General features: G+C 45.0%; 1 protein-coding gene across 1 annotated transcript in view; it reads right to left on the reverse strand.

Annotated features, from left to right (window-relative positions):
* The window catches only part of CSAD (cysteine sulfinic acid decarboxylase), a 324,205-nt gene extending 316,686 nt beyond the window's left edge, over positions 1-7,519 (reverse strand). The window contains exon 1 of the mRNA XM_030198185.1: positions 7,212-7,519. Within this exon, the coding sequence (XP_030054045.1) occupies positions 7,212-7,334 (123 nt within the window). The 5' untranslated portion in view covers positions 7,335-7,519. The remainder of the gene's footprint in view (positions 1-7,211) is intronic.
* Between the last annotated feature and the right edge of the window lie 11,094 nt (positions 7,520-18,613).

The following is an 18,613-nucleotide window of genomic DNA, read 5'->3' on the forward strand; positions in this document are numbered from 1 at the left end:
ATTGCGACTACATTGCCAGGGAGTCAGCAGAAAGAGGTTCAGGCAGTTGTGGAGGAGTTTCGGGATGTCCTGACTCCTTGCCCAGGGGAAACGCACCTTATCATGCATGATATCATCTCGGAGCCAGGCCGGGTGGTCAGACAGAGACCTTACCGTCTCTCACCCCCAAAGAAACAAGAGGTGGTCCGACAGGTACAGGAGATGCTGGATTTTGGGGTCATTGAGGAATCTGTCAGTCCATGGTCGAGTCCTGTGGTGTTAGTGCCCAAGTCCGATGGTACGTGGCGGTTTTGCATCGACTTTAGGCAAGTTAATGTGCTCTCAGATGCCGACGCCTATCCGATGCCACGTATTGATGAGCTTTTGGATCGCTTGGGTACTGCACGATATCTATCCACCCTGGACTTGACAAAAGGGTATTGGCAGATCCCTCTGACTCAGGAGGCCAAGCCTAAGACAGCTTTCTCTACACCCATGGGGCTCTATCAATTTAAACGCATGCCGTTTGGTCTTAATTCAGCGGCAGCTTCCTGCCAGCGGTTGTTAGATCAGGTGTTAAGACCGCATCAGCAATATGCGGCGGCTTACCTGGACGATGTTATCATTCAGAGTGAGGATTGGCCCTCGCATATTATAAGGGTGAGGGCGGTATTAGAGGCTTTCCGTCAAGCAGGTTTGACTTTGAACCCGCAAAAGTGTTGTTTTGGGCAGGAGAAGGTTAAATATTTAGGATACTGGGTGGGGAATGGTCAAATAACTCCGCTCTGGGATAAGGTAGCGAGTATCCAGGACTTTCCATACCCCAAAAATAAGAAGCAGTTAAGGAGCTTTTTGGGCCTAGTGGGGTACTATAGGAGGTTCATACCCCACTTTGCCTCCATTGCTACACCCCTCACTAATAAACTTCAGAAGGGGTCCCCCAACAGTCTACGATGGGAGGAGGAAGGGCTGCGGGTGTTCAATGAGTTGAGAGTGGCCCTGTGTCAGGAACCCCTGCTGAGAGCCGTGGATTTTGATAAGCCCTTTGTACTGCAAGCTGATGCCTCGGGGGTAGGTTTGGGGGCCGTGTTGTCTCAGGTACACGAGGGGCAGGAACATCCCCTGATGTACCTGAGCCGGAAACTGCTCCCCCATGAGGTCAGGTACTCAACCATAGAGAGAGAATGTTTAGCGATAAAATGGGCAGTACAGATGTGCCATTACTATTTAGATGGTCGGAAATTTACTCTGGTTACGGATCATGCGCCTTTGAGGTGGTTGGGCCAGATGAAAAATAGTAATGGTCGTCTCACAAGGTGGTATCTGGCTTTACAGCCCTATCAATTCAAGGTGGAGCATAGATCAGGCAAATTTCTGACAAACGCAGATGTTCTTTCGCGAATTGCCAGTGCAGGCCAGGAGAAGACTGGCAATCGTTTGAGCAGGGGGGTGTGTGAGCACTCTGGAGGGCTGGTGCGAGGGAAAGGGGATAGTGGGTCTTTCAGCCGGCATCATCCCCGTTCATTCAGCCCAGCTAGGAGAACAGGGCGCCCTCTAGGGATCAAACTGCCAGGGAAAGCTGTAATGCAGGAGAAAAACTACACTTCCCAGAAGCCAGTGCAGGGTCAGCTGAACTCCCAGGAGGGGGAGGGGGGAGTGACTGATTGGGAGATGAGGTCTGATCATGGAGATGGGGAACAGCTGGTGGAGCTTGGTGAGGAGGAGATGGAGTGGAATAAAGAGGAGGTAGAAGGAGAAGGTAAAGGGGAGTGCATGGAGGTTGGAGGGTTTGCTCAAACTTCCTCAGGAAAGGTAAAGGCTTTGGTGGCGGGAGTGTGGCCCAAGCTGTGCATACTTGGAGAGGATAAAATAATCCAGTGGGGAAGCCACTGGTGGAAGAAGCTAACCCAAAAACTATCTAAGGGTAGAAGATAGTGCTGATGAGGGGAAGCTACAATTGGGAGCAAGACAAAGGTTTGCTGGGTGTGATATTCTGAGTTAAGATTGGACTGTGTTAATAAGCTGAATGTGGAAAAACTGAACTGACTCTTGCATTCTTGATGAAGAAACTGCTTGAAGATTAAAGCTGTATTAAAAGATGCTGAGAGAATAAAGACCTCTGGTTTTCAAGAACTATAAGACTGCTGGAGTTTGTGTGTCCCAGTCGTGAGCTGATCCTGGGCGCAGGTCAGCTGGGCAGCAGTTAAACTAGGCCAAGCAGTGCAGCAAGGCGGTGGTTGCAGCTCGTACCAGGGAAAAGCTAGCCAAGCTAAGCAGGGTCGACCCTGGCTCTCACCTGGAAGGGTGACCTGGTTACAATGCTGATGACGCAACTGGACGTCATGAATCTTTTGTTGAATTCACTGTTCATTAGCTGGAGTGTCAAATTCCCACAGACGGTGCTGGCTTCCGCTGTTGAAGGAGGTGGTGCCAAAGTCGGACTGGGACAGCAGAGATTCATACTGTTGAGAAGTGCCTATTCTTATCAGTTAGGCGATACGGACTGTCCTAGCCATTGAGAGCATCCCTATTAAAAACACCTATCGTGGCCTGGGTGGATGGATTAGGCATCATTCCACTAGGCAGGCCCACTGGAAGAACCGAAGTGTGAGGATGCAGTCATGAGCGATTACGTGAGTCAATCCTATTGCTTTCTGCAGGTTTTGAGAATCAGAGATTCAAGCACAAGACAGCGACGGTGACATATCAAATGGGGCAATTCAGTTGCCTGTGGTGCTTATGTAGTTCAATCTTATTGCTTTGTCCTGTTTCTGCAGGTTGTGAGGATCTGAGATTTAATCACAAGACAGTGAAGGTAACATCTCAAATGGGGCAATTCAGTTGCCTGGGGTGTTTATATGATTCAATCTTATTGATTTTCTGTTTCTGCAGGCTGCGAGATCAGAGACACAATCGCAGGACAGTGAAAGAGGACATCTCAACTGGGCAATTCAGTTGATTGGGGTGTTTATGTGATTTAATCGTTTTTCCTTGCCTTTTTCTGCAGGTTGTGAGGAACAGAGTGGCAATCGCAAGAGTGAAGATGACATCTCAAATGGGACAAGTCAGTTGCCTGGGGTTTGGAATATGCCACACAATTAAGCACAAGTGCTTTTAACGAATTGTGTTAGATAGAAGGATCACATCATGTAACAATGGTCCCTACCCCAACATACTTAACAATGGCTGTAGAAGGCAAGCAAGATCCTTTTCCTCTGGGCCACAACTGGCCGCAGCTAATGGGGATTGCCTGGGGCAAGTTATATTTAACTACCCCAGGCTGGTGGCGGGAATACCCGAGCCTGAGTGATTGGAGAAACGCTACGTCATCAAGTTGAAGTTTGGTGCAGATGGGTTCGCTGCACCTCGGTTGGACGCACCCTACTGCACGGGGGGAGCGTTCTGATACAGCATATAGCGCATTTGTCAGTCTTGCTTATGGCAGCGGACTGGGTGCTTTGATGATAGCTTTTAAGAGCTTACAGTTTGGCTTGGGTATCCTGTTTTAATTCTATCAAATACAGTCATGTAATAAAGCTGCGGCCAAGTTGTTCCACTAATTACAAAGTGAATGTGTGGTCATTTATTAGTTTGGGTTCTAAGTTCCAAGGTGCTGGGTCAGGGTGTCACGGTTGCCTATGTTAAGAGAGTGATGACCAGCAGGAAAAAAAAGTAATAGTGCCCTTGTATAAGTCTCTGGTGAGGCCCCATTTAGAGTATTGTGTGCAGTTCTGGAGACCGCACCTACGGAAAGATATAAACAGGATGGAGTCGGTCCAGAGGGTGGCTACAAAACTGGTAAGCGGTCTTCAACATAAAAAATATAGGGACAGGCTTATGAACCTCAACATGTATACACTGGCAGAGAGGAGGGAGAGAGGAGATATGATAGAGACATTTAAATATCTCAAGGGCCTTTTTCAACTATAGGAAAACTCTGGAACGAGGGGGCATACGATGAAGTTAAGAGTGAATAGGCTTAGGTTATTTCACAGAAATGGTAGTGGAAACGTGGAATGGCCTCCTGGTGGAGGTCTTGGAGTCGAGGATTGTGTCAGAATTTAAGAAAGCGTGGTATAAGCACATGGGATCCCTTAGGAAGAGTTAGGGGTTACAGAGGATGGGCAGACTGGATGGGCCATTTGGCCTTTATCTGCTCTCATGTTTCTAAATAAAGTCTAATCTTGCAAGATATTTCTCACAACGTGCTTGCAATGTAACACCTTTAAATATTTTTTTCTTTTGGAAAAAAAATGTTTTTGTTTTGTTTTTTTGCAAATACCCATTGAACCTGAAAACCCACAGCCCTGAATAAACTGACTACCTAACATCAATTCCAAAATGGGATAAAAACAACAAACTTTGCCTGAACCCAAGTAAAACTGAGTTTATAACACAAGTGGGCACATATCGGACATCTAAATCTCTTTTGGGAAATATGAATTTTCCCTCAAATCAAGAAACTTGAAATACAGATCGATTCAACACTGACTCTGATCCCCCAAATCCAAGCAACCTTCAAATCAGTTTCTATCACTTGCGACAACTATGCTGCCTGTTTCCTTACATTGAGAAGGCAAGCCTTGCCTCAGTGGTGCGTGGCATGATAACATCAAGACTGGATTATGCACTCTACATTGGTCTGACTGCAAAGGGTCTGCATCAGCTACAATTGATTCAGAATACTACAGCAATCGCACCATTTTTGCAAAAACTTCACTGGCTACCAGTACAATACAGGGCCAAATTTAAAACTCACTGTTTGACAAGGCCCTTAAAGGAAATGGCCCTGAGTACTTGAAGAACAGGATCTCCCTCTACACACCTCCAAGGTCACTAAGGTCAGCCCACACCCTCTCCGAAGGACATCACATGATGTGATACCTGTAAGCAAGCCTTCTCTGGAGTAGCCCCCACTCTGGAATGCACTCCTTGAAAGGCTTCGTTTAGCACAAGACTATCTCTACTTCAAGAAGCAGGTGAAAGCTTGGCTCTTCAACAAAGCCTTTAATGGAAGAAGTAAATGACACTGGCTGCACATACTATAGAAGGACAGGTTTACCCACACTCCTACCCTAGCTAAAATAACGTTCAAGCACCTTTCTGACCTCATTTGCAATTTTCTTCAAATTAATCCCCTTATTTTTTTACTCTGGTTACTCTATTTTATATGTTCCATTTGCTTATACCTTGGGCTGTCTATGAAACTTTTTATTACATATTGTGTTGACATTGTAATGTAGGATACTGTAATTGTCTATTGCTTATGTTTGACTTATTCTTGCTGTACACTGCCTTGAGTGAATTCCTTCAAAAAAGTGGTAGCGAACATTTCTAAATATGTTAAAAAGCACCAATCACAGTACAAATCCCTGAGGCACTCCACCATTTGTCTGTCTCCAAATATATTTATTTATTGCATTTGTATCCCATATTTTCCCACCATATGGTAGGTTCAATATGGTTTTATTGCTAAAAAGCGCTTACAAAAAAATTTAGATTTTATGACATTTGGCGTATAATACAGAAGTACAATGATCGCTTGGGTTAGATTAGTATAGTAAGATTGGCATTTTGTGAGAGAGGGTTAGTGTCATTGTTTTCCATTTCTTGTAATTTCGTGATGTTTGGAGGTGTATGACTTGGCAGATTCTGGGGGAAGGACTTCTGGAAAAGATATGTTTTTAGGTTTTTCCTGAATTATAAGTAGTTTTTGGTGAGTTTTGTGTCTTTCGGTAGTGAGTTCCAAAGTTGTGTGCCTATAAATGAGAAGCTGGCGGCTTAAGATTATTAGTATTTTATACCCTTGCAGTTGGGATAATGAAGAGTTAAGGTAAGATCTTGCTGTTCTTACAACGTTTCTTAAAGGAAGATCGATTAAATCAATCACGTAAGCTGAAGCAAGTCTGTAGATGATTTATGGACTACTGTGCATATTTTGAAGGTTATACGAGCATTAATTGGAAGCCAATGCAGATTTCTTAGAAAGGGTTTCAAGCTTTCAAAGCGTGTTTTTCCAAAGATGAGTCTGGCTGCCGTGTTTTGTGTTGTCTGTAATTTTCTTATCATTTGGTCTTTGCAGCCCGCATAAATACTATTGCAATTGACCAGTAAGCCCTAATCTCTATTTTCTATCTTTTAACCAGTTCCCAATTCTCACCAGGATATTGCCTCCTACTCCATGACTGTTTAATTTTCTCAGGAAACTTTTATGAGGGATTTTGTCAAACATGTTCTGAAAATCTGGATACACCTGCAAGCTCATTTTCAAAGCACTTAGCCTCCCAAAGTTCCATAGAAACCTATGGAACTTAGCCTCCTAAAGTGCTTTGAAAATATGCCTCCATGTAACTTTGTAAGTCTAAGTGCTTTGAAAATATGCCTCCACATCAACCAACTCACCTTTATCCGCATGTTTATTCACAACTTCAAAAAAAATGTAAGAGCCTGGCGAGGAAAGACTTCCACTGGCTAAATCCATGCTGGAGCTGTCTCATTAAACTATGGCTATGTGTTCAGTAATTACGTTCTTTATAGTAGTTTCTACCATTTTGCACACCATTGCTCTCGGGTTCACCTGTATAGTCTCCTGAATGATCTCTGGAACTCTATTTAAAAATTGGCGATGTGTTGACCAACCTCAAATTCTTAGGTACCACAGAGGATTTTAATGATTGGTCACAAATTTGCTTAGAAGTAAAGGATCATGGATTTGATATACTGCCTTTCTTGGTACAACCAAAGGCAGTTTACATTTAATTGCAGGAATATTCTCTGTCCCCAGTGGGCTTCACAATCTGTTTTGTACCCAGGGAAATGGAGGGTTAAGTGACTTGCCCAGGGTCACAATGAGCTGCAGTGGGAATTGAGGCCAGAACTGCAGGTTCTCAGACCACTGCACTCCTGAGCCCCTATGTCTTGCCCCATCCTTGACCATCTTTAAATCTAGATTGAAAGCCCACCTCTTTGACATTGCTTTTGACTTGTAACCACTCGCCCCCACCTACCCTCCTCTCCTCTTTCCTCTACACATCAATTGATTTGCTTGATTTTTGTCTATTAGATTGTAAGCTCTTTGAGCAGGGACTGTCTTTCTTCTATGTTTGTGCAGCACTGCGTACGCTTTGTAGCGCTTTAAAAATGCTAAATAGTAATAGTAGTAGAACATGAGACCTAAAGCAGCATGGCATGTATGTCCACTATCACTTGCACTCCTCTCTCTCATCTTTTACCTTTTCCCTGACATCCATCCCTTTCCTGACTGCCTCTTCCAGAATGATCCTGAAGACATGTTCCAAGAACTCCTCACTCTCTGTCGTATCCTGAACTGAATGGTAAAAAGATCTGTCATCCATCGTTCCCGCACAATTGGGCTAGTTTTAAAGTTGGTAGCGAACGATTTTCAGAGTGGCTGCTCGTTGCTGATTTTTGGGTAACTTGACTTCTAGCGTGTTTTCCGGCCGGGTTTGTTTTGTTCTGTTTTTTTTTTTTAATTATTCAAACCAGAATGTCTTTTCCGGTTCCAGCTGCATTTCAAGCCTCATTCTGGGCGGGGCTCCAATAGCTTCTCTCGTTGTCCAGTGCCATTCTTGGGCTCCATCCAATAGGAGAGAGAAGAGAAACATTGCTATTGGACGTCCAGAATAAGGCTTGAATGAGTATCAAGACTCAGTCATATTCTGGGTGTCCAATCTGCCCACTTCAAGTTCTGACCCTCACCAAACAGGAAGAGTGAAAGTCAATTGCTCAGTCACCTCTGATCCATTACACACGCACGTGTGCAAAGATAAATCATTCACTACAATGTAAACGGAAAGCATCAGTTCAATGTGCATTTAGACCTGATTAATCCACCGATAAATCATTCACTCACCACAATGAAAACGTAAAGCGGCTGTTCAACTTGCATAATGAATCCACAACTGCTGCCGGCAGCAATCTTTGCATATATACTGATTAAGCCACTATCAGAAATAATCAGGTTTTTTTTTTTTTACTAGGTGTGCAGTTTTAATTCACGCAAAAATATGCTGTACAGTCTTTTACATACTCATTTACAGTGGTGGATGCTTGGAATGCCCTCCCGCGGGAGGTGGTGGAGAGGAAAACGGTAACGGAATTCAAACATGCGTGGGATAAACATAAAGGAATCCTGTTCAGAAGCAGGGTTGCCAGGTGGAAATTTTTTTTCCAGCCCAATCCAGCCCAAAAAACAGCCCAAAACCCGCCCAAACACAAACCCCGCCCCTGACACCCCCACCCCCGCATCACCCCTGCCATCATCAACCCCGCCCCCGCCGTCACCGGCCCCCCACGTCATCGGCCCCGCCCCTGCCGTCACCGGCCCCGCCTCCCACGTCATCGGCCCCGCCTCCCACATCACTAACCCCGCCCAAAACGTCACTAACCCCGCCCCCCCGCGGCCGAAAAAACCGCCCTGAAGCCCAAAAACAGCCCAAAAAACCGCAACCCGCCGCGGGCAAAAATTTCCCACGGCGGGTCGCGGAAAACCGCCCACCTGGCAACACTGTTCAGAAGGAAAGGATCCTCAGGAGCTTAACCGAGATTGGATAGCAGAGCCGGTAGTGGGAGGCAGGACTGGAGGTTGGGAGGCAGGGATTGCGCTGGGCAGACTTATACGGTCTGTGCCAGAGCCGGTGGTGGGAGGCGGGGATAGCGCTGGGCAGACTTATACGGTCTATGCCAGAGCCGGTGGTTGGGAGGCGGGGCTAGTGCTGGGCAGACTTATACGGTCTGTGCCCTGAAGAGCACAGGTACAAATCAAAGTAGGGTATACACAAAAGTAGCACACATGAGTTGTCTTGTTGGGCAGACTGGATGGACCGTGCAGGTCTTTTTCTGCCGTCATCTACTATGTTACTATCAAGCTCATTTTCAAAGCACTTAGCCTCCCAAAGTTCCATAGAAACCTATGGAACTTAGCCTCTCAAAGTGCTTTGAAAATATGCCTCTATGTGTTTATTTTCCTAGCAAAACATAGTAACAGCAGATAAAGACCTGAACGGCCCATCCAGTCTGCCCAACAAGATAAATACTTTATATGTATATCCGAGTTTGATTTGTCCCTGCCTTTTTCTCAGGGAAAGACCGTAGAAGTCCGCCCTGCACTGGCTTTATTCTCCCAATACCGGCATCGCCACCCAATCTCCGCTAAGATTCCATAGATCCATTCCTTCACAGGATTCCTTTGTATTTATCCCATGCATGTTTGAATTCCATTACCGTTTTCATCTCCACCACCTCCCGCGGGAGGGCATTCCACGTATCCGGTATCCACCACCCTCTCTGTGAAAAAATACTTCCTGACATTACTCCTGAGTCTGCCCACCTCCAACCTCAATTCATGTCCTCTAGTTCTACCACTTTCCCGTCTCCGGAAAAGGTGCGTATGTGGATTAATACCTTTCAAATATTTGAATGTCTGTATCATGTCACCCATTTCTCCTTTCCTCCAAGGTATACATGTTCAGGTCGGCAAGTCTCTCCTCCTACGGTTTGCAACACAAATCCCATACCATTTTCGTAGCTTTTCTTTGCACCGCTTCCAGTCTTTTTACATCTTTAGCCAGATACGGCCTCCAAAACTGAACACAATACTCCAACAATGGGCACCCAAACTTCCACTGATATGTCTGGGGGAAGCCACATGTCCCCAACTACTCATGGCCCCCTCACTTACCTCCCCTAAAGCATTGGCTCTTATACCAGGATCTACCTCTGATATCCATTTCTTCTATCTCTGAGTACCTCTGCAACAACCCCTAGCTGAAGGTGTTCAGGATGCAAAACAAGATAATTCTCCAGAAGTCTGGGAAGTAGAAATTAGGTCTTACCTGCTAATTTTCTTTTAGTCCATACAGCCTTGGCAAATGGGTTATGCACTCCTACCAGCAGATAGAGACTGAGAACCACTAACTTCTAAGTAACCTATAAGTAGACCATTTGCCAGTTTTCATATATGGGCCATCCTTAAGGGGTAGGAGACTACAGGCAGCCACTTCCACAATAACCACATCACCTGCATTTGTCCATGGAGCTTATGAAAAGGTGGCATTGAAAATACCTCTGACTACATACAGAAACCATAATATTTTTTTCTCAACATAAACATCTATAAGATGAATGTATAATCTAATTTAATAATGATAAGTGCTCAGTTTTTGGTGCATTACTCAGACAAGAGTCTCATCTCTCGTATGATGGAGTCCACCGTCATAGCACCATTGTCCGTCCCTACCTCCCAAAATTGTTTCTTCGTTATTCACAAGTTGATATTTCTATTCATTGTAGGGCTTGTATGTTATAAACAATTCCACTTATCTTTGATTTTTATGCTGATCTTGGTATGGTGATCCGCTGCTCCTGGTCATAGAGTAACGTAACGCTTTTCATTGCTAAAATTCCTTCATTCCGTTGTGACTCCCATTGTGACTTATTTTCTATGACTTTTTAATTCTATTCTGATGTCTTACAGTCCATCAATTTCAGTCGTTATGTTCCCAACATGGTCCATGTTTTGCCATTGAACGGCGACCTCAGGAGAACTTATCTAAAAATTTGAATCAGAAACAAAATAGTAGTATCTTTGAGCCTCTCTCCATCTTGGCCAATACTTCTCTTCATGGTTTTGATCAAACACCTCACTTTGCATATACCAGAGCCCAGAATTTGGGAGAAATTTTTTCAGTCCCAAGAAAAGACGCTTCAAATTTAGCACAGTTGCAAGATGGGGGACATAAACCCTGTAATCACTGTGTTTATTGCAAATTTGCTTGGGAAACTAAAGTACTCATTAATCCAATGACAGGAAAACCTTTCAAATTATGGCAGTCTACGGATTGTAACACAACTGAAGTAGTATATGGCATAATTTGTCCCTGCAAATAATGGTATATTGGTCACACTAAAAGAAGAATAAAACAAAGAATAGTGGAACACTTAAGTAACAAGTGGAGGAGTAGCCTAGTGGTTAGTGCAGCAGACCCTGATCCTGGGGAACTAGGTTCAATTCCCACTGCAGCTCCTTGTGACTCTGGGTAAGCTTGTCCCAGGTACAAATAAGTACCTGTATATAATATGTAAACCACTTTGAATGTAGTTGGAAAAACCACAGAAAGGCAGCAGTATATAAGTCCCCTTCCCTTCATAAGAATGAAATTCCCTTAGTGGAACACTGGGAACAATTCAAACATGAAGAACAAGACTTACAATTTATTGTATTAACACAGGTAATTTTACCACATGGTTTTATTGAAAAAAGAATAGCACTTTTATCTTTAGATGGAACAGAGTGACCCCTAGCGGCCTCAATAAGGAAATAGAATGATCGATATTATGTTGACATTTCCCGCGGTTATTAAGTGAGAGATGATGTATAAAAACAGCGCAGGCTCCAGCATTTTTGTAACTCGCCTCGGTTGGAATCGAGTTCCATCACTGGTTAGCCAAAATGTGAGTTTGTATGGATTTGCTGAAATAAGATATATAAGATAATAACATGATAAAGCAATTATATAGTTGAGATGGAGAGGCTCAAAGATACTACTATTTTGTTTCATTTTTGATTCAAAATTTTACAGATAAGTTCTCCTGAGGATGCCGTTCAATAGTGAAACATAGACCATGTTGGAAACATAACGATTAAAATTGGTGGACTATAAGACATCAGAATAGAAGAATTAAAAAGTCATAGAGAATAAGTCACAACGGACTGAGGGAATTTTAGCAATGAAAAGCATTACACTGCACTAATTTAAGACCGGTAGCAGTGGATCACCATACCAAAATCAGCACAAAAATTACATTAGATTATACATTCATTTTATAGATGTTTATGTTGAGAAAAAGATATTAGAAGTTTCTGTATTTAGTCAGTAATAATAAGAAACCAAATAACAAAATGTAGAGTGTAATTGAACATATCACACCAAGTCCATATAACATACCATTTGTTAGGAAAAAAAAGACGTCAGATTGCTACAAATCCCTACACAGAAACTATATGCTCACAAAATACCTTACCTTGGTCGTATATGGACAATATGGATACAGCCTTACCAACTACAGAACACATAGAAATAGAAATATGTAAACAAAAATTGAACTGGAAAACCCAAGAACCTGGACTCTGCCTGCACTACAGCATGGGAGAAACAGAATCAGAAAATAATTTCCTTCTACACTGTGTAAAATATTAAGGGGCGGATATTCAATGGGCCCAATATTCAGACCACAGAAGGTAGCCGGGCTGCCTCCCGCAGTCAACGCTGAGCCCGGATATTCAATGCCAGGCCATTTCCAGTGACCAGCATTGAATATCAGGATGTATTTTGGCCGGTTTAAATTTAACTGGCCAAGCCGATACTTAGTGCTGGCCGGTTAAGTTTAAACTGGTGAAAGATATGCTTGCTATTTAACTTAGTCAGTGATGCGCTGAATATCAGCAGATAGCCGGTTATATCATGTGATATAACTGGCTATCCGCTAAGCGGCTATCTTTTGCTGAATATTGCTGGTTAGTGACATTTAACTGGCCAGGAGCCGTTCCTGGCCAGTTAAATGGTTTTAAATATTGGGTGGAAAGTCCTGGACTATCTGGGGATATTCAACAGAACATAATTGGTTAGTGTCAGTGAATGTCCTGCTACCTGGCCAACTCCTAACTAGCTAGGTTAAGGGCAGGCCAGGGGTGGAGCATGGGCACTATGTCTAGTTAGCTGGATAGCATCAATATTCAGTCTGCTAATTGGTTTAGTAGAGGAGTGTGGTAGCCGTGTTAGTCCACTCTTAATGTTATCAATAGAAATCAAACAAAATAAAGCATGGAAAAGAAAATAAGATGATACCTTTTTTATTGGACATAACTTAATACATTTCTTGATTAGCTTTCGAAGGTTGCCCTTCTTCATCAGATCGGAAATAAGCAAATGTGCTAGCTGACAGTGTATATAAGTGAAAACATTCAAGCATTACTATGACAGTCTGACAGGGTGGGAGGATGGGGGTGGGTAGGAGGTATGCATGAGGACATCAAAGCATATCATTGATATTCTAACAGGATGGGTGTAGATAGGTGAGGGGTGGGGTGATCAACAGAGACATACAGCTTTATGGTTTATAATGGGCTAGGAACCCCAGATCCTTGTTAAGTCCTTTCTGTTGGGTGTTAAAATATTCAATCATTCTGACTTCAAAGATCTTACGTTCTTGTATGGTTTTAAAGTTACCTTTCAGGATTCTCACTGTGAAGTCACTGGTACAGTGTCCTGGTCCTGTAAAATGCTGACCAACAGGCGTGGGAGCCCTACTGGCACCAGTATTGTTCATGTGATGTCTACGTAAATTGAATCTTGTCTTAAGCATCTGGCCTGTTTCTCCAATATAGCATATAGCTATATTGGAGAAACAGGCCTGTTGGTCAGCATTTTACAGGACCAGGACACTGTACCAGTGACTTCACAGTGAGAATCCTGAAAGGTAACTTTAAAACCATACAAGAACATAAGACCTTTGAAGTCAGAATGATTGAATATTTTAACACCCAACAGAAAGGACTTAACAAGGATCTGGGGTTCCTAGCCCATTATAAACCATAAAGCTGTATGTCTCTGTTGATCACCCCACCTCTCACCTATCCACACCCATCCTCAGGGCCGTGCCGATGCGGTAAGCGAGGTAAGTGCCGCAGGGGGGCGCCCTCCTCTGTAGGGCGCCGCGGTGCTTACCCTCGCCCCGCGCCGCCGAGGCCTTTAAATCGTTTGGTCGCAGCAGCGTCAGTAAAAGCGCTGCCGACCAGTGGCATAGCAAGGGCGGGGTGGTGGGGGCGGTCCGCCCCGGGTGTCACCAGAAAGGGGGGTGCCGCCGCTCCCGCTGCTCTTCATCCTGGCACCCCCCCCCCCCCCCGCACCAGCCCTTTAAAAATAAATTGCCGACGCGATAGCGAGCGCAGCACCTCGTGTGCAAGTAAAAGAAGCGGATCCGATCATCTCATTGGGCCTTCCCTCACTGTCCCGCCCTCCTCTGATGCAACTTCCTATTTCCTCTAGGGCGGGACAGTGAAGGAAGGCCCAATGAGATGATCAGATCTGCTTCTTTTACTTCCACACGAGGTGCTGCGCTCGCTATCGCGTCGGCAATTTATTTTTAAATACCGGGTGGCAGGGAGAAGACGAGGCAGGGTGAGGGTGGGGGACAGATGGGGTGAAGGTGGGGGGGACTCGGATAGCAGAAGGGGCTGGGTGGGAGACAGATGGGGTGAGGGGGACTCGGATGGGCAGAAGGGACTGGGTGGGAGACAGATGGGGTGAGGGTGGGGGGCACTTGGATAGCAGAAGGGACTGGGTGGGAGACAGATGGGGTGAGGGGGACTCGGATGGGCAGAAGGGACTGGGTGGGAGACAGATGGGGTGAGTGTGGGGGGCACTTGGATAGCAGAAGGGACTGGGTGGGAGACAGATGGGGTGAGGGGGACTCGGATGGGCAGAAGGGACTGGGTGGGAGACAGATGGGGTGAGGGTGGGGGGCACTTGGATAGCAGAAGGGACTGGGTGGGAGACAGATGGGGTGAGGGGGACTCGGATGGGCAGAAGGGACTGGGTGGGAGACAGATGGGAGAAGGGGCATGGAGCTGGAACCGGGGTCTGAAAAGTAAGCAGGAGGGAGAATGGGGTCATGCCTGGGGCAGGGGTGGATGGGAGAATCATTGGATCTGGAACTAGGGGCAGCCGCAGGTGGGAACTGGGAGCCGAAAAGAGGGGGCAGTGAGAGAGGGGGGATAGATCCTGGATGGAATGGGGAGTGAGAGGGAGGGCAGACCCTGAATGGATGGGAGGGGGAAAGAGAGAGGGCAAATGGTGAATCGAAGGAGCAGAGAGAAAGGGCAGTGGATAGAAGGGAGTGAAAGAGCAGACAGTGGATGGAAGGGGGCAGAGATAGAGGGCAAATGCTAGAGGGAAAAGAGAGAGAGAGGGCAGATGGTGGATGGGAGAGAGAGATGGCAGACTGGGGCAGATGGAAGGGGCAGAAATAGAGGGCAGACGTGGATGGAAGGGACATTAGAGAGGGCAGACACTGGATGGCAGAGAGAGAGCGAAGACAGATGCTGGATGGAAGGAAGATGGTGAAAAGAAGATGAGGAAAGCAGAAACCAAAGACAACAAACTGTAAATATATATTTTTATTATTTTGCTTTAGGATATAGTATTTTAGCTGCGTTAATAAATGTTTATAAATAGAACATGTAAATAAGGTAATCTTTTTATTGGACTAATTTTAATACATTTTGACTTAACTTTCAGAGAACAAAACCCCCTTCCTCAGATCAGGATAGGATACTGTAACAGCACTATACTGTATTGACCTGAGGAAGGAGATTTTGGCCTCTGGAAGCTAAATGTCTTAGTCCAATAAAATGGTATTATTTTATTTTCTGTATTTGTTTTATTTCTATTTGTTAATTTGTAAAGTGGTGATTGGTATTTGTTAGTTTTTTCAAATTTACATCTGCTGTCTTTATATTTTGCACAGTACTAGGAGACATTTTCTGTTTCTGTGGTGTTGCATTGTATGCAGAGTCTGGCATCGGGGGTTCAGTTTAATTTTTATCTAAATAGAAAGTTTATGATTACTTATTCTATAGTGGATTAGGGTGTATCTGTGTTTGTGAAAAAGACATGGTTTTCAGTTGGCATTGACTGTGCAGGATTGACGATCTGTACTATTCTGTCTGGTTTCGTTTTACAATAGGTGAATTGATGTTCTAGTGCTCACTGTAGTGCTTAAGATGCTTTCCTTTTCCTTGTGTGACTCGTAGAAACAACTGCTTATGGTATGGTAAAATTGCTCTATAGGTCGTGAGTGTTTTGTATTCTCGGTATGCCTAGTACTGGATTTGGGGGGGGGGGGTGTTAAACAATGACCGGCCCCGGGTGTCAACTACCCTAGCTACGCCACTGCTGCCGACGTCTCCCTTCCCTTGCACTCGTTGGTTCCCTCAGTGTCCCGCCTTCTTCTGACGTCAGAAGAAGGCGGACACTGAGGGAACCAAGAGCGCAAAGGGAAGGGAGACGTCAGCAGCGCTCCGCTTTCACTGACGCTGCTGCGACCGGAAGTAAAAGATTTAAAGGCCCCAGGGTGCGGAGGGAAGGGCAGAGAGGCATGGATGGGAGGGCAGGGCCCAGGGAGAGGACAAATTGCTGGAAGGGGAGGGGAGGGGAGAGAGGATTGCTGGCTATGGATGGAGGAGGGAAGGGCAGAGAGGGACAAGGATGGACATGGGGGCCCAGGGAGAGGACAAATTGCTGGAAATGGAGGGGAGGGGAGAGAGGAGGCAAGGATTGCTGGCTATGGATGGAGGAGGGAAGGGCAGAGAGGGACAAGGATGGACATGGGGGCCCAGGGAGAGGACAAATTGCTGGAAATGGAGGGGAAGAGGGAGATGCTGGATTAGAGGGGGACTGGACAGAGATGGAGATATGCTGGATTTGGAGGGGGGACTAAAGAGAGATAGAGATGTGCTGGACCTGGGTGGGGGGCTGCAGAGAAATGGAAATGTGCTGGATCTGAGGGAGGAGCTGGAGGGAAATGGAGATGTGCTGGACCTGCCAGGAAAGGGGCATAAGAGGGGAGAGAGATAGACAGACACTGGGAGAGGGGAAGAAATGCTAGATCTGGGGAGGGAGGACAGGAGGAAAAAGAAAGCGACCATATTGGGGGTAGGGGTGGAACAGAGGAGGAGAGACACTGGACCATAGATAGAAAGAGGGAGATATGCCAGACCATGAGAGGAGCAAGTGAGAAAGAGGGAGAGATGCTGGATTCAGGATGGGTAGTGTGGGAAGAAGGGAATAGACAGGGGAGGGGCAAGGCACAGACAAGAGTTGCTGGACATGGAATAAGCATAAAGGCACCGACACAGAGGGATGATGCTGGAAGAAAGGGTGGGTTAGGAAGACAGGGAGGCGATGCTGATGACAGGAGGAAGGATAGGGACACAGAGGGGTGATGCTGAATATAAGGGGAGGAGAGGAACATTAAAAGGGAAGATGCTGAACATGGGGGAGGATAGGAAGAGGGACACAGAGGAGAGATGCTGGATAGAACAGATAGGGACACAAGAGAGGAGATGGATGGTGGACATGGGAGAGAAGAAATGTTAAATGGACAGAAGACCCTGAAAAGACAGGGGGGGAGGGAAGAGAAAAACAGCAGAGACACTTGTAACAAATTAAATGGAGAAAATAAAATGCTCAGACTACAAAGGTAGAAAAAAGGATTTTATTTGGAATTTATAAGTTGGTACATGTCAGCTTTGGGAAACATGCAACTCTGATATCTTGGATTTCAATTTCTGTTACTCTAGTATTGCTGTATATGCAAGTCTGACTTCTTGAGATTTACAGATTTTTTTTTCTTCTTATCTCTGTTATTGATGTGTGGTCCCTTGTTTCAAATTTCCTGAGGGTCTGTCTGCGTTTTCCATGTATGGCCAAGATGCAGTATTCTGCTGACATGTAATTTTTGTGTAGAGATCTTATAGCAGTTCCATTTGTTCTGTTTTCTCACTAGATGGTGTATTGGTTGTTAGAGCCCAGTGCAATATTTACAGTGCTGCCTTTTTACAGATACAATTGTTGCTCTTTGATTCCTGAGAGTTAGTGCTGTTAAGGTATAGTAAGTGTGTTTTTGTACAAGTTTGTGTATAGTGTTTTCCATTGGAGGTACTGTACGCTGACCTTACTGAGGTGACATCAAAACTTTAATTTAATTTTAGTTTGTCATAACATCAGACAGGGTTTGTGAAATAATCATAGAACATGTATCATTTTTTTCTTCCAAGATGGCAACCCAAGTGCAGAGAGTTAGTTGTAGAGGGGCAGGGTGAGGAAAGGGTGCAATAGTAGGTGCGACAAGAGATGGGCCATGGGAGGGGCATGGGGGTGGGGCAAGGATTTTTCTCTTTCAAAAAGTGGGTAATCCTAGGGGCAAGGAGTAGGGAGGTAATATTAGTGGTGGGGGAGGGGAACCAATTCAGCACCAGCTCTTGGAGCATTTAGGCGCTGCCCCCCCCCCCCCCCCACCCAAGTCTGCCATAGACTACACCAATGGAGGAGGAGGGAATAGTTCAGGGTCCACCCCTCTTAGTAGCTGTGACCCTGTAGCCAGTCACAAAACCAATCCAAAAATTTTTGAAACTTCTTTTCTTAGTATGTATGACTGCCTTCACCAAATGGAGTTCCTTTTCATTCTTTCTTGTTGTTTTTATATTTTCTTTGCAAACCGCATTGATCTGATGAACAGTTAATTGCAGTCTATCAAGTTTGAATAATACAAATTAACATTGCAAATACTTCACTAGTCCTCTGTACACCAAAACACCTCCTACTGGAAAACTAGGTTAGTCTATATTTCTACACAGAAACTATGCACTAACAAAATCCCGCAGCTCAGTCACACATGCAGAAAACAGATTGGCCCTCATCTAATACAGCATAATGGACCACAAATTGAGAACAGAAAAACACAGACAAACTTTGAACTCGAAACCCCTGAAAACCTAAACTTTCTGCAAGTAGTGGGTACCAATGACATAGGAAAATGTGGGAGAAAGGTTCTG

Source organism: Microcaecilia unicolor, chromosome 3 (assembly GCF_901765095.1).
Source record: "Microcaecilia unicolor chromosome 3, aMicUni1.1, whole genome shotgun sequence".
NCBI lineage: Eukaryota > Metazoa > Chordata > Amphibia > Gymnophiona > Siphonopidae > Microcaecilia > Microcaecilia unicolor.